We start from the raw sequence: 25339 nt of genomic DNA, 5'->3' as shown, positions 1-25339 counted from the left end.
GCCCCTACTTACAGTCAGCCCTGCTGGTAAAATCTCTTCTCCATTCCAGTGCTGGCACTGTTCTCAAAATATTAGCTGCTACTTTGTATATTTGATAGCTACTGTACTCTTTAAATTCCAACATCCAAAATCCCACTTATTTCATTAATTCATTATCCTTGAACTTTAACCAGCACTTGTCAGTATTTACTCACGTTATTACTAACTACAAGATATGTATAATTGCTTAATGACAGTTTCATATTCTACAATAAAATATTATTCCTCTCATTTTTCTGTCATTAAAATAAAGGCACTTGGTACTTGACATTCATGAAAGTTTTTGTCTCCATCTCACTCCCCCCCCCCTTTTTCTTTGTTTCACTTTTATGCTATCGTTCTGCATATCCAACAGTGCCCAGAGCAACTCGACTTCCAGCTTTCCAGGTGTGGGAAAGTTAACACCTTTCCCCTGCCCACCTGGGGACTACATCACAGGGTGGAGGCAGAACCTCCACACCTGTGGACACCCCAGCATATGGCAACCCAGTAAGCCAAGACTGTGGACTTCAGGACCTGGTAGTGGTTGTGCTCAAGAGGGCCATGGTGAGGCATCGGGGTTGATATCAAGCTCTCCTCCAGGGGGTATAAGAATCATGACCTAGCTGGCTATGACCACCAAACCACTGAAGCCCTTGACTCTCGTACCACAGAGGCCATCCTGTTCAGTTACATCAATGTGGGAATATATATGAGGCTCTCTGAACCGGGATGAATAGTACCTCCAGGCCTTCCTCATCCTCCCTTTTGTCTCCATCTGCCATTTGTATGTCTCAACTCCCCCCCTCTGTTTTTTCGGGTCTATATTAGATCTTCGAATGCTTAGGTTGTCGAACGCCAAAAACATCGAAGTCTAATAATCGCGACAGGCCAATTACGCAATTTTTTCCACAGGGCCAAAAAAAAAAAAAACTCTAAAACCCTAATCAAGTTGGGGGCACACACCCCTAACTAAATATACCAACTCCGAGATTGCTCTATATTGGGTAAAAAGGCAAATCCCCAATGATGGCCAAGCAAATTTTTTCCCAGGATTTCGCTTTTACTAGACTTCGATGTTTAGGTGTCGACGAAATGGCGTTCGACTACCTAACTGTTTGAAGATCTAATAGGGAACCATTTTTTTCTGTGTTTTATGTTTATGTCTTTAAAAAATCCTTTATTCTTCCCTAACCCTCTCTTCAACACACTCTAGCCTTCTTCCTTTCCCTACTCAGCTTATTAAAAAAAAAAATGGAAAAATTGAGGTCTATTCGCAAAAAATAGTACCCATCTTCTCCCACCTCTTCCTGCAGAACTACCTTAATGTGTTTGTTTTGTATTTCACTTGTTTGTTCTCTCTACCTTATTTCCAGCTGCCCTAGCTTCCCCTTTTCCAATCTTATAAAATCCATAACAGGTGTCCATATATGGACACCATCATGGTGAGTAAGAAACCTAAAACATAGTTTTGGTAAGCTGTGGGCCAGTGACTTAACACAGGACTTAATGGAAAATCCTGAGATGTCCTCACAAGTTTACACCTGCTACCTTTTGATGAAAATACATGAATATGCAAGAATGCATTTGATACTTTAATAAATACGTATTTTTCATGTAAACAGTATATATAAAAAAGGAAACTGATCAATAGTACATAATAAAAAACAGAAATTTGTTTCAATTAATTAGAGCTCAACAGATATCACATATTATAATTTTCATCATATTTAGCAATTAAGGTGTCTAGATTATCCCAACAACCATGTTTCACATTATTAGCTGTAAATCTTAATTTTAATGCAATTTTGTCTATTTTACATAAATCAAAGGTGAGTTTTAAAAAAATCTTTAAATAGGGGAATTCCATCTGATTTCCACTTTTACATAATTACTTTCCTAGCAACACCTCAGACCCTTTTCCTAGATTGTGGAGTGGCCCGCTTCCTGAAACAGTTCAATGCTTGTTCAGCAATGTCTCTTTGGAAGCAAGTCAAATGAGCAAGACAATTTAACGTGCCCAAGGCTAAAGCATGCCTCTCCATTCCATCCACTGACTAATACTCTTTGTTGGGTTGATGAACAGCAACTGTGTCATCAGACAGCATTCTCTTGGTAGCTGCTTCTACAACAATGGAGTCCACCAGAGGGCCCTTAGTCCAATGCTGCATGTCTTTAGGGGAACCGAGAACTTTAGACAGTTTTCTAGAAATAGCTTTGGTAAAATCAACATGGGGGGAGGGTCAGAGGGCCAAGACCATTCTGGTGCATCAATTTAAGTATCTCATCAAATATGGTATCTTCTGGAGGGGACTTTGGGAACTCTCCCCTTCATTCAAGTCAGTTTCAGGTGTAACAGACTCCATGAGGAAGTTAGTGTGTCTCCTTCTGCACATTCTTTTTCCGGAAGGTCCTGGTGGGGAGGGGGGGGGGGGTCATCTGAATCCCTAGACTGCATGAGCCTTCTCAGGAAGCTGGATAAAAGCTTTAAGTCTGTTATGGAAAGGATGGTAAGAGAGATGGGGGACAGAGCATAGGGGGAGCTGGCATCCAGGAAGCATCTGCAGCCTTCCCCGATGTGGAAGCAGTCAATTTCTCTAAAATATCAAAAGTTGACTCAAATTCATCCATGCCAAAGAGCTCCAGGCCTATGCCATGTTTTCCACAATGAACTGGATGTCAAAAAGGATGCACCAACACAGATGACCCAGAGGATTCCAACACAGAGATCAGAGCGGAGGCATCAAACATCAAAGATTCTGATCTAAAGAATGTCACTGAACAAGTCAGAGCCAAAAACTGTGCCAAAGGCTTGGCATCAAGGGTCTGGCACTGAGACTCCATCAATTACAAAGGTCATTATGTCAAGTGAGTGTGATGAACAGAGGTCAGTGTAGAGGCATCCAAACCAATCAGAGCTGCTCTTACATGCTACATACAGTTGAGAAAAAGGTGCAGAGATCACAAAGTGCTGAAACTTGGACCAGAGAAGAAGCTTGAGGAGAGGATATTAGGCTAACCAGATCCAATCTAGACACAAAAGAAGATGGGATGACATCCATTTTGACATGTGCCTTAAGTAAAGCCCCCATCATCCTGATCCAGTCTAGGTTCATGTGCTTCTTAAGGACCTTGCAGACCTAAGAAGTGATGTCAAAGGAGGGCAGAAGAGGAATCTGGAGCTCCCTCTCTGATGAATGGCTGCTGGGGGCTTTCTTTGAAGATTTGTGCTGTATTACAGTCATCGCCAAGAAAGAGGGGACCATCACCAAAGAGATGGCACATACCAAAGATAATACCACAGGTGGCTATGGAAGGTCTGGGAAAAGAGTTTTCAGTGCTAAAGAAGCACTCATTTCCTCTGCCTTTTTTTCTTTTTCACCCTCTTTCTCTTTCTGTGTCATCCTTATCATGAACTTTTCATTTGTCTATGTCTTTACTTTCATCTTGTTCAGAAACACGAAGCAATTCTTTTAATATTAATTTGTTTCTGTGTTCAAGAAGGGAACATGGGTCAAAGCCCTTACAGATATCACAAGCCAACATGAGGTGAGGCCCCAGGCACACCATGCAGAGGTTGTGGGTGCACTGGGGAGGAATTTTGTAGCCACACATTTTTTGAAGCCCTAGTCCATCATAAATTAATAACAGTAATAATCACAATCATAACAATAGTAACAGGAGTGATCACAATAAAAATATAGCAAACAGCAGCAGTGATTACCACTGGATCACAATAGGCAACAGTGCAGCAAACCCAGTGTGACGCAAGGCAATGACATATGAATTGTGGCAGCAAGGAAAGAGAGATGCCAAATCAAAACTGTGAAGTTGACTAATCCCAGCAGTTGAAACTAATGGACAAAATGAAACAGGATCAAACATTTCTGCCAGTTCAGCTTTCATAATCATAACTCCAGAAATATCCCAAATGAAACAGAGGTTTAATGTCATTTGCCTGGAAATGCAGTGCATTTACAGTACTGTCTTGTGTGAATAATCTGTCAATAAAAGCACCAGGAAGCTTCTATATCCTTACCATCATGTCACGGTCAACACAATCTTTTCACTTGTCTGGATCTTTTATAGCTCCCCATCTTTCTGGGCACATCTCTTCCACTTCTCTGGCTTTCTGTGGCAACTACAGCATACAACAGCATCCCTTCACTGTTCCTTCCTGGTGATGGGTTACATTTTGAAATAGAATCTCTGTTATTGCTCCTTCCTGGTTTTGGGTTATATCTTGTAACAGCATCCCTGTTGTTGTTTCATCCAGGTGTTGGGTTACAGCTTATAACATTCCCTGTTGCTGCTCTTTCCTAGTGCTGGGTTACAGCTTTGTTGCTCCTTCCTGGTGTTGGGTTATATCTTGTAGCAGCATCCCTGTTGTTGCTCCTTCCTGGTGTTAGGTTACATCTTGTAGCAGCATCCCTGTTGTTGCTCCTTCCTGGTGTTAGGTTACATCTTGTAACAGCATCCCTGTTGTTGCTCCTTCCTGGTGTTAGGTTACATCTTGTAACAGCATCCCTGTTGTTGCTCCTTCCTGGTGTTAGGTTACATCTTGTAACAGCATCCCTGTTGTTGCTCCTTCCTGGTGTTAGGTTACATCTTGTAGCAGCATCCCTGTTGTTGCTCCTTCCTGGTTTTGGGTTACATCCTGTAGCAGCATCCCTGTTGCTACTCCTTCCTGGTTTTGGGTTACAGCTTGTAACAGCATCCCTGTTGCTGCTCCTTCCTGGTGTCGGGTTACAGCTTGTACTCCTTTCTCACACTGCAGCTCATCCTCTCATGGCAACACCACATTTCTTCCTCAGAAAGTAGCACTTGCAAACCACAGGGACAGAAAAAAAATTCTAATTTTCCAGATAAAGTCCCAAATCAAAATTCTCCTCAGGTCTCTCAGTTAAGGTCTTGCTATATCTGTTTAGCACATCTGGTTCCTGAATAATCTTGATCAAAATCCTGGGCTACTAAACTGTACAATCATCACACCATCTTTCCTTACGAACTACACTTTCATTCGCCTATTCCAATGCCAGGATCTCCTTCTCCATCGCTTACTCTAGCTTAGACTCTATCTTAGCATCTCTTTCTCTGGTTGAAAGACCTTGAGCACCCTCATAAAATACAATCAGGGAAGTTTCCCAGCTCCTGGTTAGGTTCCCCTAATTAATGTAAGTACCACCTTCAGGTCTCCCTGAAATTTTGACATCTAATAGGCCTAACCTACAGAATAAAAAGACAAAAAGAAAGAAAGAAAGTAAAATAAAATAGATTGTTGGGATCACTGAGTGGAACAGGTTGGATTCTGTCACAACTCTGGACAAGAATCATGAAGTTTGCCTAGGCATCACTCTATCTTTTTAAAAAAATCAGACATGAGGGTTTCAGTGAAAAGGCATGAATTTCTGATACTCCTCTGGCTGATGTAATCTCTAAAAGGAAAAACATTCTTCCATGACAAGTATTTCAGGTCTGCCTTTGAGGATGGCTCAAATGGAGGTCTTATTAAGATCTCCAGAATAAAGTACAGGTCTAAACAGGCAATGGGTTGCTGCCTGGCAGTCTTAAGTAAAAGAAACATTTGAGGAAGGCCTTGCTGACTTTTACAGCACCTAAGAAGGACAGTTACCAGAATATGTGAAAATTATGAATACTGGCTAGATGAACAAAGACAGTGGAAGGGCTAAACGAATGCTGGAAGAGCTCTGACAAGTACTATGGAACTTGATGAGGTATTAATTTAGGATCTGTCCATTTTTTGGCTTGTCCACTTTAGGAATCCTATTTACTTTTGTTTATAAATGCTTCTGGTAGAGTGTTATTACAATAAACTTAGGATCTTTATGCCAATTAGTGTGAACCTGTGATTGTTAATTGCATTTAAAACTGGAAAAGTCAAGCAGATAAATCTGGGGGCAGTAAAGACTAGATGGGGATGCCCCAACAGGTGACTGAGCATGCCCTTGAAGGGCATCAGTCTAAGCACCCCCCCCCCCGTACAGTAGATGGTCAGTAATGAAAACCAGACATGCTGGCCCCAATAAAGGGCTACTAGCATAAGTCTGGACCATAACCTTTGAGCTTTCTGAATGATATTTAAAGTGAGGGATGTTGGAAGGCATATATACAACTGGGTCTATGGCCAAGTCTCTAGACTGTCTCCGGAATGGAACAGAGAGGGGAACCTTTCAAGAGTGCTGTTGCTCTCCAGTGGGATGGCCATGGCCTCCTGTTAGGCAAAAGAAAACTCCTCTCTTGAGCTGGCAGGAGTTATATACTGGACTCTGACATGCACCAAGTGGTTAGTTTGATTTGAGAAGGTAGAATCTTTGGCTCTAAGCTTTCCTTTCTGCAGCCTGACAGGTAGCTCCTCGCCCACATGAAGCATTTCATCTGTGGTCTCCAACTGGAGAAATGATGTAGACTAGGTAGTTCAGCATCCTCAGAGACAGGGTAGAAGACACAGATATGTACTTCCCAACCTGAAGTCTCCTTTAAGGCTGCTGCCAACGTGGAAGTGTCTGGCTTGGGAGTCTTTGACCTGACTAAACAATGCCTGGGTAAGCAAACAATGTAATCATACATTGTGGGCACTAGAAGTATGTGGCTGAGTTGCTCCAAGATGCCTTGGTGACATCTGTAAGGAAGTCCAATAAGACTGGAACTCCCCTGGATATCTGGGGATGAGCCTGCTTGCCTGATAAAGGCTCTTTTAGGGCGAAAGGGACTAAGTGTGCATGCCACCACCTTTTAGCTGCACGAGGTGGAAAATCTTGGGGTCGTCGGGGGAGGTGTAACCCAAGGGGAAACCATACAGACCTCATTATCCAGGTCTGTAACTGGTAATGTCACTGGGAAGTCTGTGTGTTTTGTATGGGACCTTACATGGATTTCTAGGAGAAGGGACTGATGCCACAAGGTGGCTTCTTGTGGCAGAGACGACTACAACAGGGCTCTAGGTGATGCCTGTGCATGGTCTTCTAAGTTTCAGCATGTCCATTCAATAAAGCAGCCACTTGCTTGGCATTCTTTTTTTTTTAAACAATTTTACTGATTTTGATTATAATGAAAACAATCACATAGACATATATGAGACATTTTGCATTATAGGTTTACAAATTGATAACATGTATTTATAACATTTAAATATGAATATAAAATAAAACCAAACAAACTAAAGTATGTACATAGACATACAGTATTTATACATTTACTTACACTGTAATCTTAATTTTTTTGCTTATTCTCATGAATGACAAGGAGAGTCAATTACCTTTATGCAATATGATAATTTTTTCCCCAACATATTTTATAGGTTAACCCATAAATGATGTTCATATGTCTTTCTAGATGTTCTAGAGGTTATGGTTCGTATCTGTAAAATGGCTGAATTCTTTTAATAAATTAGTAAACTCAGAGAATGTAGGAGGCTATTTTGAGATCCAATTTTTCGTTATGATCTTCCTAGCCACTGCCAAAATAGTCCACAGAAATGAGTATTTAGTTTTCCTTACACATTGTGGAACAGGTGTATTAAATATGATTAAAGACTTGTTCAATATGAAATTATCTGAAAACAGTGCTTGTAAAAATCATTTACATTACTCCAAAAGATATTTAAGGTTGGACAGTCAAATAAAAAGAAGTTATGTACCTACCATAACATTCCATGTCTTCATCTCGCCTTCTTTCTTGCTGGTTGGGATCGGAGCCGATCCTCGGCTCCGACTCGGCCATCTTCTATAGCTCGAGAGCTGTTTACTGGCTTGAGGCTACCCCTTATCCCATGATGCCTAGCGATAGCTACCCAGATCTTGTTTGAAATAGCTAAACCCAGACACAGCCAGAGAATAAACCTGTCCAAACAAATAGGTTGAGAATACCTGTCATACTCTCTAAGTCAGTAGAGGAGACAAACCAAAGAACACTCAGCCAGTGAAACCAGAACTCCTCTCAGTCCAATAGGACAGGGGGACGGAGGGTGGGATGCAAGAAAGAAGGAGAGATGAAGTCAACTACCATGGAATGTTATGGCAGGTACATAACTCCTTTATGTTAAGTTGTCTATCTTGCCTTCGTTCTTGCTGGTTGGGACAGCGTCCCTAGCACCTACAATCCTGGGTGGCTCATTGGAACAGACTCTTCAGAAGAGTGGAACCAAAGTCAGCTCTGCTCCTGGAGACCATATCTAGCTTGTAATGAGAAATAAAGGTATGAGGATTTGCCCACGTAGCAGCTGCACAGATAGAATCCATGGGCAACCTAGATTGGAAGGCTACAGAGGTGGCCAAGGCCCTAGTAGAATGACCTTTTGGTTTAATAGGTAACTCTTTGTTCCTTAACTGATAGATGAAGGTAATAGTGTGAGACAATCACCTGGATAAGGTCACCTTGGAAACTGGGAGACCTTGTTTGCCTAGAGCATAGGAAAGGAATAGTTGGTCAGACTTCCTGGTTTCCTTAGTCCTGTGCAGATAAAAACGCAATTGTCTATGAACGTCCAATTGGTGTAATTTGTACCCTGCCTTGTTGGTGTGGTTAGGGAAAAACACAGGAAGGTCTAGAGATTGGTTTAAATTATTTTCTGAGCAGACTTTCGGAAGAAACGAAGGACTAGTCCTCAGAGCAATCCTGTCCTTATGAAAAACCAAGTATGGAGGACAAACACATAGTGCCTGAAGTTCAGAGACGCATCTGGCTGAAGTAACAGCTACCAGAAAGAGTGTCTTCCAAGACAGAAACTTAATGGAGCAGGATGCTGCTGGTTCAAAGGGGGGCAGAGTTAAGGAAGTTAGTACCAAATTAAGGTCCCAAGGAGGAGGGGGATCTCTCACTGGAGGCCTAAGGAGAGTAGTCCCTCTCAAAAAAGCTTTACAGAGCTTATGAGACATAATGTTTGAATTTGACAAACCAACATGAAAGTTAGAAATGGCCGCTAATTGTACCCGGATTGTACCAGAAGTGGACCCGGAATGAAAAAGTTGTGCTAGGAACTCCAGAATTTCGTGGACTGGGGCTGAAAAGGGATCTACGTTCCTAGCCTCTGCCCAACAAGAAAAATGTTTCCATTTACTAGCATAAGTTTTTCTGGTTGTGGACTTGTGAGAGGAGACAATAATCTCACGTACAGCCGGGGAAATGCTGGGAAACCTGGCTAAGATTGGAAGTGGAGAAACCAAGCTGTGAGCTGGAGTATTTGGAGGGATTGTTGCAACCCGCCTGATTGATGAATCAGCAGGTCTGGAATCGGATCCAGAGTCCAGGGCTGATCGAGAAGGTAATGGTGCAGGAACGGGAACCATATCTGTCGAGGCCAGTAGGGGGCAAAGAGGATCATTTTGCAACCCAACGATATTGCTTTCTGTATGAGTTTTGGAATCAGGGGAAATGGAGGAAAGGCATAAAGAAGTCCCTGAGGCCAATCGTGGACTGGAGCGTCTCTGGGTGAGTGACCTGGAAGCGGAAGAAGGGAGAAGTAGTTGCTGCATTTGCTGTTGAAGGGGGTGGCAAAAAGATCGCAGCAAGGCTGTCCCCATTTGTGGAAGATAAGATCCGCAACTTCCTGATTCAGAGACCACTCGTGAGGCATGAGGATAGCTCTGCTGAGCCTGTCCACTATGACGTTGGACCTCCCAGGGATGTGCGTCGCAATCAGAAAACATTGGGAGGAAATCGCCCACTGCCACAGTCTGAGTGCTTCTCGACACATGGGGTAGGACCTGGTTCCGCCCTGCTTGTTGATGTACCACACCACTGACATGTTGTCTGTTTGAATTGCAATGGTCCCAGAAGGAAGAGAGTCCTGAAGAGCTTGCAATGCTAGGATTACGGCTCTCATTTCTAGGACGTTTATGTGCAGATGGTACTCATGAGGCTGCCAAGTGCTTTGGACTGTCCTGCCCTGATAATGCCCCCTATCAGGGAGGCGTCTGTGGTCACTGTGGCTACCGAAGGGGGCTGAATGAAGGGTCTGCCCTGAGTCACTAGTGGGGAGACCATCGACCAGGAAAGGTGCCTTTTGCATGCTTCTGTAATCATAATCGTGTGAGACATGGGCAGCTGTTGGAAAGACCACTGTGTGAACAGAAGCCACTGAAGGATCCTCATGTGAAAGCGGGCCAGTGGGATTAGAAGAATGGCTGCTGCCATGGAACCCAGAGTTTGAAGGACGAACCTGACTTGGATTCTTTTGCTCTGCATCAGCATTTGTACTTGCTGATGAATTGTAGGCACCCTTTCTGGCGGTAGCCTTGCGGACATGTTCCTTGTGTCTAAGTCTGCACCTATGTGGGTGATAGATTGACAGGGCAACAAGGCAGATTTTTCAAAGTTTATTGTAATGCCTAACTGGAAGCAGATTATGATTATGTAGTCCCTGGCTTGAAGAAGTTGATGCCTGGTAGTAGCAGTGAGGAGCCAGTCGTCCAGATATGGAAACACCTGGAATCTTCAACGTCTCAGGTGAGCTGTGACCACTGCCATACATTTGGTGAACACCCTGGGGGCTGTGGTGAGACCAAAGGGCAGAGCTCTGAACTGGTAATGACTGGCTCCCAGCCGGAAGCGAAGAAATCTCCTGGAGCGCCTGTCCATCTTGACATGGTAGTACACATCCTGAAGATCTATCGAGCACATCCAATTGTCCTGACCCAGAAAGGGTAGAATGGACTGTAGCGTGACCATCCGAAACTTTGTTCTTTGTACAGACCTGTTTAGTCTGCTGAGATCCAGAATCGGTCTCCAGTCCACTGTCTTTTTTGGTACCAAAAAGAAGTTCCAGATCCGTGCTGGTCTGCTGGGACTTCCTGGATGACTCTTTTTTTCTAGCAGTTTTGAAACTTCTATTACTGCTTGGTCCTTCAGATCGGGTGGAACATCTGGAAGGTATTTCCTTGACGGTAAGGGGGGGGTTGACAGAAGGGAATTTTGTAACCTCTGGATATAATGGACCGTACCCATCTGTCTTGCGTTAAATCTTGCCAGGCTTTTGGGTACAGTGAAAGTCTTCCCCCGACTGCCTCCAGAGGTGAGCAGCCAGGCAACCCTTCAGGGATGCTGAAAGGGCTTATCAGAGAAAGATTCTCTGTTGCCCTGGTTCTACGGACCCTCTCTGCCACGAGGGCGGTGTCTGTTGTTATTGTTTCCCTTCTGCCCCTGGAGGAAAAATCGCTACGTGTGTCAGGCAAGGCTCCCTGGGATTTTCGGAAACACATTTTGCCACTCTTCTGACCTTTGGGGTATGGTCTAGAAGGAGTGGAAAAATGGATTCCCACAGTAGAGACAGTCTTGCCTTCTTGCTCACCCCTAGTCAAAGTGTCTTTCACCTGTGGTCCAAAAAGAAAAGAACCATCAAAGGGGGTGTTGGTGAATGATGCTCGAAAGGGTTCTGCAAAATTACACAGCCGCATCCATGCATGCCTCCTAAGGGCCACACCCATACCTGCTGCTCTACTCGAACCATTGGCTGCAGAGGAAATGAGCCTCAAGGAGGAGTTAACTACAGAATTAAGCGTCGCCAGCTGGGAAGCTACTTTAGCTTGAGCATCCTCAGCTGATGGATCCTGAAGGGTATCTCCGAGCTCTTTAAGGAGATCCCTCTGAAGCCGGGTAAAATGACATAAGTAGTTCAGTGACCTCAGAGAAAAGGTCGCTGAAGCGAACATTCGCTTCCTGTATCTGTCCATGGTCCTAGACTCCTTGTTAGGAGGATGGACAAACGAAGAGGTCTCTGCTAACTCTTTTTTGGTGGCTGCTGCTACCACCATGGCATCAACAGGAACACCTTTGGTAAGGAACTGCTTATCTTGGGGTGCTGTGATGAATTTTCCAGGTCTCCTCGGAGTTGGTTCCACTGTATCCAGAGCTGACCAAGCCTTTTGAACCACCACTGCCATAAGTGGATTGAAAGGTGAAGAAACCCAGGAGGTGGAAGGTCAGGAACCGAATGCATCCAGAAATACAGACTCATCCTCGGTAGGGGCTAAGGGATTCCAGTTCCCCCTCTGCTTAAGCATTTCTAGGATGTCCGAGAAGGAAACATCTTCAGAGGGGGATCTCGGGGACCCTTCTGATTCATCTAAGTCTGTATCAGAAGTGACAGACTCAGGGGAGTCAATGTGCTTCCTCTTGCACTTCTTCTTACGAGGAGGCTCCTCTGAATGATTATGGGACACCTCGGAAGAAGAGGAAACACCCAATAGGGTGCCCTGGAGCGCCGGTTCCCTACGCTTGGGGTCTGGAGGAGGAGCAGAGGTTGGCAGAGGCACTACAGGGGACAAACCGGTGGGGCCGATAGTGGAGCTGACTCAGTGGCCAGCACACTCCTCATGACATCGAAGGCGTCCTTGCCATGATGCAGAGAAAGCTCCGGTTCCGAGGAAATCGGAATCTTTCTCCACACCGAGGGAGACGGCTCCGAGGCCGATGTAGGAGCCGAGCTCACCTGCGCTGAAGCTCCAAGAGGGAGAACGGGGTCGGACAAGGGTCCGATGCCATTCACCCCCTCGGAGCCGACGAGGGAGCCCCGGCGCCCAGATCCCTCGACGGAAAGCACCACCGAGGGGATCGGAGCAGACAACGGAACCGAAGGAGATAGTTATCAGAGCCGACAGTTCCACTACTAGGCTGAAAGGTCTTGGCCGGTGAATCCTGGGGCTTTAAATGACCCCTAAGAATAAGCTTATTCTTACGCTCCTGCAGGACTCTTGGACTAAATGCATGGCAGATAGAACAAGAGTCCTGCAGGTGCACACAGTGCCTAAACAATAGACGCAAGAAGTGTGCCCATCTGTCAGAGACATTTTCTGACAGCATGAGTCACACTTCTTGAATCCAGACACTTTGGATTCCTTTGACATCCTGAAAGAAGTAAACAACAAATACCACAACAGCTACCAAAGTAAAATACAGTTTACACAAAAAACACACTGTGCTAACTATAGCTAAAGGATTTTTATTTTTTTTTTATAGGAAAAGCATCTAACTTAAACGGCTAACCTATGAAAGAAAGGTAGAAGGAAAGCCTCTAACCTAAATGGTTAACCTGACAAGAAGGATGCGGGGGGGGGAGAACTCTCTAAGTTAAATGAGTTCTACAAGAAGGGAAGGGATACTACAACTAAACACTAGCTATCACAAAAAACAAGACTAAACATTAACAATAAAACATTGAAAAAATATATTTCTAGAGTAAGAAAGTTATACGAAAAAACTTTATACGAGCCTGAGCCAGAAAAACGACACCTCGCAGCTGAAGCGGCAAACGAGATCTGGGTAGCTATCACTAGGCATCATGGGATAAGGGGTAGCCTCAAGCCAGTAAACAGCTCTCGAGCTACAGAAGATGGCAGAGTTAGAGCCGAGGATCGGCTCCGATCCCAACCAGCAAGAACGAAGACGAGATAGACAACTTAACATCATATGTGCCCAGTTAATGTCTACACTAGAGTTGCATCTATTACAGTTATTCTGTTTTTTATTGATTTTGTCCATTATTTGTGGTGTATAAAAGGATTTATTCATAAATCTCCATGTGTAGATCTTCCATTTCAGAGAAAAAGATGTTTTCCCAGCTGATTGTAACATATTAACCTTATCTTGCTCACTTGGGGGATTATTAGTAATTAAACTATAATAGTTCCAGTAGTTATGTATGCAAGAAAATGTTTCTTCTCTCAAAAGTCTATAAAGAAGAGACTGCCTGAATATGTATGCTGGTGTAATAATGTTGATTGAAGAAATTGTAATAATACCTTGGTGTCATGTTTGCTAGTTGGTGAAGCTAATTTCAGTTTATTATCAAGATACAGAATGAGTGTTTGTATATCTAACCATGAGGAATTATCTAGTCTACATTCCTGTATAACATAATCGACTGAACTAGTCTTGTATTCAGAGATTTGCTGGAACCAGTATTTGAGTTAATTGTTTTTAAGTAAAATAATTTTATTAACATCTGAGGTAACAAAAGTCTCGTGTGTATGCTATAAGAAATTTAAAAAGTAATCTTTATATTTAATATATTTATATATAAAATTTCTAAAGGTATTTATGACATTTAATTGATATGTTGATGGTCTCGTTATAAGTTTCATGGCTGATACTTCCCATAAAGATTTCCATTTAGCTAAATAAGTTATATCTAAGAGCTGTGAAACTGATCTGATTATAGCGGAAATCGAATAAAGATTTACATCTGGAAATGCTATTCCACCATTCTTCCAGCCGTTAGTATGTTAATTGCAATTCTTGTTTTTTTTTTTTGTGAGTAATATTAAGATTCTTTTGAAGTGTTTAGTTTATTTATAAACCTTTTCGAGGGCAAAATTTGAATGGATTGTATTATAAGATTTTAGGTAGAATTATCATTTTTATAATGGTTAGTCATTCTTCAGTAGTAAACATTATTGTGTTCCATTTTGAAAATAGTTCTTGAATATTTTGTAAACAGCTTGGCATTCTTTAGTGTCTGCGCCAGTATGGCAAGCTCAGTTAATGCAGGTATACCATGCAATGGAACAGTTTATACCAAAGTCAGCCTTACTTGCATCATGTCTGACAAGACCTGCTGCACTGCATGGTGGGATACAAATGCCAGTGGCAGAGCTGCCAGTACTATATATGTTGTGGCTGATACTGTTATGAGTAAAAGATCGATGCTGGGTATGTGGAAAAAGCCACTGTTGGGAGAAGACCCTGTGAGAATGGTGCCATGTAAACAGTGGAATAAGAAATGGCACCAGCATCATATCCAGCAAGTGCTGGGGCTGGGGGACATTGACATTATGTTGACTTGTTATAGGAAAGGCAGAAATCATGAGAGAAGCAGACTTCAGGTCTGCCAGTTTGTTGGCCAGCATTTTTGTGTCAAGTGCTGGTGACTGTAAATGTGACCATAATAGGGAAAAAAAAAGAAAACAGGACCGGTGAAATTGTCCCGCATCTTTGCTGAGGGCAGGGGAAACAGAGTGATCACTACCTCCTTTCCTTTTTTCCCCACACAGCCTCCTAATTTCTTACCATTTATCTTCTGCGGTAAGGTAGCTCAGAGCTCAGAGATTCCTGTCTGATCCAATTCCAGATTAAAAAGAAGTGGCTTCAGCAGATACATCTTCTTTCTGAGCTTTTTTGGTCCAAGGCATAAGGCTCTTCTATGTGATGCATTTCACCTGTACCTTTTTGTAACATGGGGGTAAATCAAAAGGTCAGTCTTCTCGCAGCAGTGGCAATGACTGGAGTCATTAAACTGCATACACCAACAATAAGTTATGGGCATGGTAATAAAGGATAAAACACAACAAGCAAAGCAGGAAATGGCTCTGCCTCAGTATCTAACATCCTACACCTACAAGGGTACTTTTTAAGGAAGGTTGACTTTGACCTTGCCCTTTCTTTCAACATAAAATATGTACACCTTCCTGTGATGACTGACTGGAGCAGATCCTGACAATGAAAGCACAGGAAAAATAAGGGGTGGGGCAATACCCTTTTAAAGAGGTGCAGGTGATGTCAGCAAGGATAATGGGTGTGGCTGTCAAAAAGACAGGCGCAGAAACATTTACACCACATATACAAAGCACTTGAAGTAGAGTACACCTATTGGTTGGCCACATTGTTAGCAATTGTGTAACAGCCCACACATAAGCAACCTTTGCATGCTAAACTTTCAAAACAAAATAAAACTTTTAGCCAGTTTTAACAGCAGTCTGCAGAATGTGATCAATTTTTTTTTTTTATTATTATTACTGTTCTATCAGCCAGATGTTCGGACTAATAGTGTTTCTTCAAGGGATTTGTAAGTCTCATATCCCCTCTTACAGCTATAAGACACTTCTATGTGTGACACTAATAACAGCATATTTTAAAAATGTGTGCTAACTTTGCATACTAACCTTTACCCTGGCAGTCTTGTTTATTAATTACAATTTCTTTATTCATGTTGAATTTCATCTTTTCTGTGCAAGGTGTTAGAGACTTGAGATGGCGTGTCAGTGCCCCAGATTCCCTGAAACTCATTCCACACTTTTTGCAGGTGTATGGGCGTTCATCTAAGTAAAACAAACAGTATTAAAATAATTAAGTACAGCATCTAGCATTCACCTAAATAAAACAAGCAACATTAAGAGAAAGTACAGTCATGTAAGTAAACTTACCACAACAGCAGATGCTCTAATGATAACTGCTGCAGTGGCCCTAGTCACATGAATTATATCCTGTGGGTGCCAATCCCTTTAGAGCTCTCCTGCCAACACAGAGAGGGAGGCTGAGCCCTGAAAGGGCAATGCTAGGAAGAATAAAAATAAATAAATAACTGCACCTGGCATAAACAACATACCAAAAAATACGGGGAGTGGAGCAGTGACTGCAGCAGTGATGCTATGAACATCTACTGTTAAGGGAAGTTTACTTACACAGCCGCACTATGCTCATCATAATGATCACTAGTAGCCTTAGCTATAGGGACAGATTACCCTAGATTACTACATTTGGAGGTGGAAGGAAAAGAGTCTAGACCCCTTGAGAACAGACCCTGCAAAGCCTGATCTAGACTCAGAGAAGGAATCAAGCTTTTAATGCTTTGTAAAATTATGTACAGAGGACTACGTTGTTGCTTCTAGAATACTTCTAGAATTCAACCCTTTCCTAAAAGCCATAGATAAAACCAAGGCTCTGGTCAAGTGGCCTTGACCCTGCCTGGAATAGTTTTGCTGTAGGGAGTATAATAAAAGATAAGCCTTAGACAGCAGTTTTGAAACAGTCTGTGTTGGCACAAGTGGTCCCTTCTTACCTTCACAAGAAAAGTACAGTTTTGTACCTACCATAAATGTAGATGTTCAAGTGCACATACTGCTGCAGTCATTACACTTGGGTTATCCTGCCGTCAGGCGGGTCCTCGGTCGGCCGAATTCCAAAGTCTTGGTCCGGCGTCGGTTGTCGTCGCTTCTTCCCTGACGTCAGAGCGGCAGGGGTATAAAAGAGGCAGCCGACGCCATTTTCTTCAGTTTTTCTTGCCCCAGATGTCAGGTGCCCCCAAATAGGCAGGCAATACATGATGTTATGCAAACTTACATAAGTAGATAAACCCAATCAGTAGTTGTAAGCAAATACACCATATAGGAGTACCCCAAGTTGGATGTATGCTAGAGGTGTTTGTCATAAGCCCTGTCCAGAGAGGGGATGGAGGGAGGGAAACCTGGACTGCAGCAGTATGTGCACTCGAACATCTACACTTATGGTAGGTACAAAACTGTACTATGTTCATCGTGCCATACTGCTGCAGTCATTACACTTGGGTGAATACCAAAGCTATGGAAGGGTGGCTGGTATTAGGCTGAATGAGGAGGGGCTAGAATGCCCTGCAGGATTGCGGTGGCAAAGCCCGCTCTAGATTTAGAGTATAGTGGCAGGTGGTAGTGCTTGGTAAAACTGTGCACTGAACTCCAAGTAGCTGCTTCCAAAATGTCCTTGGTTGGGACCCCCCTGAGATATGCTGCTGAGGTAGCTGTTGCCCTGGTGGAGTGTGATCTGATGTATCCTGGCACTGTTTTCCCATGAAATGAATAGCAAAAGCGGATGCAGTGGGCTATCCATTTTGAAATAGTCTGTTTGGAAATAGCCTTTCCTTGAACACCAGCAGCATAAGACACAAAAAGTTGTTCAGATTTTCTGAATGACTTTGTCCTGTCCAAATAGTATCGAAGTTGTCTGTGAATGTCCAAGGAGTGAAGTAGTCTCTCCCCTTTATTCTGGGGGTTTGGATAAAAGGTAGGTAAATGGATAGCCTGATTCAAACCCACACTGGATACTACCTTTGGCATGAAGGTAGGGTTGGTACGTAAAGAGACTCTGTCCTGATGGAAAATGAGGAAAGGTTGCACTGCCATAAGGGCCTGTAGCTCTGAAACCCTGAGTGCTGAGGTAATAGCCAAAAGCAGAGCTGTTTTTCCATGACAAGTATTGCAGTTCTGCTGAAGAGGCGGGTTCGAAAGGAGGTAATGTCAATTTTTCCAGTACGAAGTTAAGGTCCCAAGCTGGAGCTGGTGGATGTCGTGGGGGCCTTATATTTTTTGTCCCTCTGAGAAACTGTCTTAGTAAATGATGTGAGAATAAGGGAGGATCCGTATTGTATTGTGCTGAAATAGCTGAGGCATGGATTTTGATGGATGAGAAGGAAAGGCCACTGTTTAACATGTCAGCTAGGTACTGTAGAATCTGAGGTATATTTAATATCCAAGGATTTAGGCCTTTTGCTTGGTTCCATGCACAAAATCGCTTCCATTTGCCTGAGTAAGCTTTTCTGGTACTGGGTCTCCTGGCCTCCAAGATGACATTCTGGACCTCCTTTGAGAGGAGTGTAGATTGATAAGTGAAGGTATTTTCCATGCAGCTAGATTTAGTGTCCTGAGCTGACTGTGGAGGATCTTGTAATTTTGCTGAGACAACAGAAGTGGGAATTGAGGTAGGATCCAAGGTGGTGAATGAGATAGGCTCTTTAGGAGTGGGTACCAGTGCTGACGAGGCCAGTCCGGAGCAATGAGAATCATTTGTGGCCTCTCTGCTCTGACTTTTAGTAAAACTTTTGTCAGTAGAGGTAGAGGTGGGAAGGCATAGGTTGTCAATGTTGTCCAACTGAAAGACAGAGCGTCCACTTTCCAGGCCTGTGGATGATAGGTCCTTGTGCAGAATTTTTTCAGCTGGTAATTGCTGTGGGAGGCAAATAGACCTATGTCTGGCTGTCCCCATTTCCGTGCTATCATTGAGAATACTTGAGGGTGTAACTCCCACTCGTGAGGATCTGTCATATTTCTACTTAATTTGTCTGCCAGAATGTTTTCCTTTCCTGGCAGGAATTGCGCTTGTAGTTGTACTTGTAAGGCCAATGCTGTGTTCCACAGGGTCATTGCCTGTCTGCACAGGGGGTAGGAATGTGTGCCTCCCTGTTTGTTTATGTACCACATAACTGTGGTGTTGTCTGTTCTTATTAATAGTTGACCTGGATGCAATAGGTCCTTGAAGGCTGTAAGAGCATTTTGTACTGCTAGCATCTCCTTTTGGTTGATGTGAAGGTGCATGTTTTTGAGACCATCTTCCTTGAATGCACTGACCTGCCATGTGTGCTCCCCAGGCGTAGTCCGAAGCATCTGTTGTGATGGTTTGATTTGCTTGAGGTATGCAGAAAGGGAGACCCGTGTTTCTTTGGCATGCTTGAGCCCACCACAAAAATTCCTTTTGAAGGCATGGAATGAGTGGTATAATTGTTTCCAGGCTGTGTTTGTGTTGAGACCATAAGTTTTTCAGGTACCATTGTAGTTTCCTCATATGCAGCTTTGCAAATGGTATTAGTAGAATGCAGGATGCCATGAACCCCAAAGCCTGCAGGATTTTCCTTGCAGTAAGCTGGGTTAAAGTTGTCATTTTTCTGAAGTATTGAGACAGTTGCCTTTGCTTGTCTGGCGTGAGGTAAACCATCTGGGCCGTTGTATTTAAGCTGGCACCCAGGAATATTATCTCTTGTGAGGGTATCAGTTTTGATTTCTTTTTGTTTACTGTGTACCCTAGGCAATTTAACATTTTTATTACAAACGCCAAATGCTGTAGTAGAATGTCCTTGCTGTCCGCTTGGATCAGGCAGTCGTCCAGATATGGGTAGATTTGTATTCCTCGTTGTCTGCAAAATGCAATTACTGATGCCAGGCATTTCGTAAATACTCTGGGCGCAGTAGATAAGCCAAAGGGCAATGCAGAGAATTGATAATGCGTTGTACCTGCAAGAAATCTGAGGTATCTTCTGCAATCTTGTCTCACAGGGACATGCAGGTATGCCTCCTTGAGGTCCAACGTTACCAGCCAAGACTCCTTGCCCAACATGGGAAGAAGCTGCTGTAATGTGAGCATCTTGAATTTTGGTACCTCTAAGTACGTGTTCAGGATAGATAGGTCTAAGATGGGTCTCCAGTCTTTGTACTTCCTTGGTACCAGAAATAGTCTTGAATAAAAACCTTGACCTTGTTCTTTTGTAGGTACCTTTTGAATTGCTTTCATATCCATGAGAGCGGAAATTTGTTTTTGTGCCTCTGCCCATTGATTTTGTGGCAGGTTTGGCATACCTTTCATTTTTGGAAGGGTATGAAAGTGGAATCTGTAGCCTCTGTTTATGATGTCCAGAATCCATTTGTCCTGTGTAATAATGTGCCAGTTGTCTGAAAATAAGGCCAGTTTTCCGCCCAAAGGTGCTGCCATTGAATGTTTGTTTGGCAGGCGTAGGGGGAAGTCATTGAGCTTGCTTCCGGAATGGTTGAGGCCTTTCTTCTCCACCTCTTGGAGTTGTTGTTTGCCATTGTCTAGGTCTGTAAGAAACTTGTGGTTGTCCTCTGCCCCTGGGGCGTCTGTACCTACCCCTTTGGGGTCTGTCAGTGGTTGGAAAGGACCAGTTTTTTGATAGCCAGTTTCTGCTGAAGCGAGGAGGTTGTACCTGCAAGAAATCTTTAACTGTTTGCATAGATTTTGCCTTTTCTTCCATTTTCTTTAAAACCTCCTCTGCTTTGACACCAAATAATACATCCTTTTGCAATGGTGCATCCAATAACTTTGCTTTTACATGGTCTGGTAAGGTTTGCTCTTTTAGCCAAGCATGTCTACGTATCACAGAGCCGGTGACAGCTGCTCTACATGAGGCCTCCAATGAATCAAAACCACATTGTAAAGTATGTTTTCCCACTTGTTCTGCTCCATGCAATAAATCCTGCATCTCTTTTAAATCTGGTTGATCTGTTTGTGTCATCTTAAGTTTCAATTGGGAGATCAAAAACTGCTGGTATTTTAGCATGTGAAATTGGCAGTTTAATGCCCTCATGGCTAAAGTGGCAGAAGTATACACCTTCTTCCCCCATCTTTCTAATGCTCTGGAATCTCTTTCAGAAGGTAAAGGATTTTTTGCAGTAGAGGCCTTAATCCCCTTAGGACCCTGTGAAATGGTTTCTGGGTCAGTAGCAGGGCTTTTATACAAAAACTGGTGGGAATCAGGGACCCAGTAGCATCTGTCTGGTTTAACTGGGGCAGGAGGCAAGGAGTCTGGATTCAGACTGGCTTCTGCAAAAGCATCATCCAAAATATCTAAAACCGGAGGAATAGCAAGGGGCCTATGCTGAGGAAGAAGGAGAAAAGTACAGTTTTGTACCTACCATAAATGTAGATGTTCGAGGGCTATTACAGCTGCAGTAGTTACATATGGGTTTTCAGCCGGCAGGCGGTCCCTCGGTCGGCCGAATTCCAAAGTCTTGGTCCGGCGTCGGTTGTTGTCGCGTACTCTTCTGACGTCAGGAAGGCTAGAGTATAAAAGACACAGCCGACGCCATCTTCTTCAGTCTTTCTTGCCCCAGATGTCAGGTGTCCCCAAAAGGAAGGCAATACATAAATTAGTGTAATACACAAATGTAAGCAAATAAAACATAGTAGGATAACCCAGTCAGCAGGTATGAATAGGTATTCAAACCCCAAGGTCTTACCAAGAGGGGAAGGAGGGTGGGAAACCTGTACTGCAGCTGTAATAGCCCTCGAACATCTACATTTATGGTAGGTACAAAACTGTACTATGTTCATCGTGCATTACAGCTGCAGTAGTTACATATGGGTAGAATCCCAAAGCTATGTATAGGGTGGTAGGTACTATACGGAACTGGGTTGAGCTAGAATGCCCTGCAAAACTGCAGTGGCAAAGCCTGCTCTAGTTCTGGAGTATAAAGGCAGATGGTAATGCTTTGTGAAAGTATGTACAGAACTCCAAGTGGCTGCCTCCAGGATCTCTTTAGTAGGCACTCCTCTGAGGAAGGCTGTAGAGGTTGCTGTGGCCCTAGTGGAGTGGGATCTGATACCAGTAGGTACGAGCTTTCCATGATGGGAATAACAAAAGCGTATGCAGTGACCAATCCACTTGGAAATGGTCTGTTTAGTTACAGGTTTCCCTTGGCCCCCCACAGCATAGGAAACTAGGAGTTGATCTGATTTTCTGAATGACTTGGTTCTGTCCAAGTAGTAACGTAGCTGCCTATGGATATCTAAAGAATGCAGCAGCCTTTCCCCTTTGTTTTGAGGATTAGAGTAGAAGGTAGGAAGGTGGATGGCCTGGTTTAGGGCTACCCTAGATACTACTTTGGGCATAAAGGAGGGGTTAGTACGCAGGGAAACCCTGTCCTGATGGAATATTAGGAATGGCTGCACCGCCATGAGGGCCTGTAACTCAGAAACCCTACGAGCTGAAGTGATGGCCAGTAGAAAAGCTGTTTTCCAGGACAAATATTGTAATTCTGCTGAAGCAGCTGGTTCAAAAGGAGGCAATGTCAATTTTTCCAGTACATAGTTAAGGTCCCAAGCTGGCACTGGTTGTTTCCTTGGAGGCCTTATGTTCTTAGCCCCTCTGAGGAACTGTCGCAGTAGAGGGTGTGAGAATAAAGGAGGATCCATGTTGAATTCTGCAGATATTGCTGAGGCATGTATCTTGATTGAGGAAAAGGAAAGTCCCTTGTGCAAAAGTTCAGTTAGATACTGTAACATCTGAGGCAGGTTTAATTTTCTAGGATCCTGTCCTCTTTCTTCATTCCAACAGCAAAACCGCTTCCATTTTGCGGAGTAAGCTTTTCTTGTAGATGGTCTTCTAGCCTCCAAAATGACATCCTGCACTTCTTTGGAGAGTAGTGCCTGATGTGAAGTTAAGGGATTTTCCATGCAGCTAGACTGAGAGTTTTCAGCTGACTGTGAAGAGTTTTGAAATTGTTCTGCGTCAGCAGTAGAGGTGTTAGAGGCAGGGGTCACGGAGGAGTGTGTGTTAGGTTCCTCAATAGTGGATACCAATGTTGTCTCGGCCAATCTGGAGCAATCAGTATCATCCTTGGCTTGTCTGTTCTTGCTTTCAGAAGCACCTTGGGCAGCAGAGGTGGTGGTGGGAATGCATAAACTGACCAAGTTGTCCATGTGAATGAAAGGGCGTCCACTTTCCAAGCCTTTGGGTGGAAGGTCCTTGAGCAAAACTTTTTTAATTGATGATTTTTGTGGGAGGCAAAAAGGTCTATGTCTGGCCTTCCATGCTTGAACAATCTCTGTGAATACGTCTGGATGTAGCCTCCATTCGTGAGGGTCTGTCATATGCCTGCTCAGAGTGTCTGCCAGTGTGTTTTCCATTCCTGGTAGGTACTGAGCCTGGAGTTCTATTTGTCTTTCCAGAGCTAGATTCCAAAGAGTCATGGTTAATCTGCACAAGGTGTATGAATGAGTCCCTCCTTGTTTGTTTATGTACCACATTACTGTGGTGTTGTCTGTTCTTATGAGCAGCTGTCCTGGATGCAGGAATTCTCTGAAAGCTGAAAATGCCTTTATTACTGCCAGCATTTCTTTTTGATTGATGTGAAGGTGCTTTTCTGGTTTGTGCCATCTGCCCTGAATGCACCTGTCCTTCATGTGCGCCCCCCAGGCGTAATCTGAGGCGTCTGTAGTTATGACTTGTGTAGCTTGAGGCTTGCAGAATGGGAGGCCTTTGTTTACTTTGCATGCTTGAGCCCACCATATGAATTCCTTTTGTAGGCAGGGAATTATTGGGATCTCCACTTCTAAGCTGTGACTGTGTTGAGACCATAGATTTTTTAGGTACCATTGAAGTTTCCTCATGTGCAGCTTTGCACATGGGATTAGAAGAATGCAAGATGCCATGAATCCCAGAGCCTGCAGGATTTTCCTTGCAGTAAGCCTGGTACTTTTTGCAAGCATTTTGAAGTAGTGAGATAGTTGCCCTTGTTTGTCTGTTGTTAGGTAAGCCATCTGAGTGTTTGTGTCCAAGTTGGCACCCAGGAAGGTAATTTTCTGAGAGGGTGTTAGTTTTGATTTCTCCTTGTTGATGGTGTATCCCAGAGAAAGCAGTAAACGTGTCACATATGCTAGATGTTTGAGAAGTACAAGTTTGCTGTCCGCTTGGATCAGGCAGTCGTCCAGATAAGGGTAAATTTGTATCCCTTGAAGTCTGCAGTATGCAATCACTGATGCCAGGCACTTGGTGAATACTCTGGGCGCAGTAGATAAGCCAAAGGGCAATGCAGAGAATTGATAGTGTTTTGAACCTGCAAGAAATCTGAGGTATCTTCTGCAACTTTGTCTGATTGGGACATGCAGGTATGCCTCCTTGAGGTCCAATGTTACCAGCCAAAACCCCTTGCCCAGCATGGGAAGGAGTTGCTGTAGTGTGAGCATCTTGAATTTTGGCACTAGAAGAAATGTGTTGAGAATGGATAAGTCCAGAATGGGTCTCCAGTCGCTTCCTTTTCTTGGCACCAGAAAAAGCCTTGAATAAAAACCTTGTGCTTGTTGGTGCGTAGGTACCTTTGTATAGCCCCATGTTTAGGAGCTTTGCAATTTGTATTTGTGCCTCTACCCTTTGATTTTGTGGTAGGTTTGGCATGCCTCTCATTTTTGGAAGAGTGTGGAAATGAAATTTGTAGCCTCTGTTTATTATGTCCAGAATCCATTTGTCTGTTGTGACAATATGCCAATTGTTTGCAAATAGTGCCAGTTTCCCTCCCAAAGGTGCTGCCAGTTGAATTCTGCTTGGCATGGAAATGAGGGAGTCATTGAGTTTGCTTTCTGTACTGCTGTGCACTGTCGTCACCACTTCTTGGTGTAGGTGATTGCCATTGTCTGCCTCTGTAGGATCCTTGGGTTTGTCCTCTGCCCCTTCCGCGTCTGTATCTGCCCCTTTGGGCTTTGTCAGTCGTTGGAAAGGACCAGTTTTTTGATGGCCAATTCCTGCTGAACCTTGGTGGCTGAACCTGTAAGAAAGCTTTGACAGTTTGCATAGATTTTGCCTTTTCTTCCATTTTACGTAAAATATCCTCAGCATTACCACCGAAAAGAACATCCTTATGTAATGGTGCATCTAGAATTTTTGCTTTCACTTGATCTGGAAGATTTTGTTCCCTTAGCCATGCATGTCTGCGAATGACTGCTCCAGTGGCGGCTGATCTGCTGGAGGCCTCTAGTGCATCATAACCACATTGTAAGGTGTGCTTGCCCACTTGCTCAGCACTATGCATCATATCCTGCAACTCTTTTAAATCTGGTTGTTCAGGTTGTGACATTTTTGTTTTTAATTGTGATAACAGAAATTGCTGATATTTAATCATATGAAACTGGCAGTTTAAGGCCCTCATGGCAAGGGTGGCCGAGGTGTAGACTTTCTTTCCCCACCTTTCTAGAGATCTAGATTCCCTTTCCGAAGGCAGTGGGTTCTTGGCCGTGGAAGCCTTAATTCCTTTAGGGCCTTGAGAAATAGTTTCAGGAT

At 43.6% G+C, this 25339-nt stretch overlaps 1 protein-coding gene across 1 annotated transcript in view; it reads right to left on the bottom strand.

Annotated features, from left to right (window-relative positions):
* Positions 1–25339, bottom strand: part of E4F1 (E4F transcription factor 1) — a 483878-nt gene that overhangs the window by 309946 nt on the left and 148593 nt on the right. Inside the window, exon 6 of the mRNA XM_044075747.1 lies at positions 15912–16067. Within this exon, the coding sequence (XP_043931682.1) occupies positions 15912–16067 (156 nt within the window). The remainder of the gene's footprint in view (positions 1–15911; positions 16068–25339) is intronic.

Source organism: Protopterus annectens, chromosome 6.part1, assembly GCF_019279795.1.
Source record: "Protopterus annectens isolate FY-2018-M chromosome 6.part1, PAN1.0, whole genome shotgun sequence".
NCBI lineage: Eukaryota > Metazoa > Chordata > Ceratodontiformes > Protopteridae > Protopterus > Protopterus annectens.
This window is presented reverse-complemented; position numbering and strand designations above follow the sequence as displayed.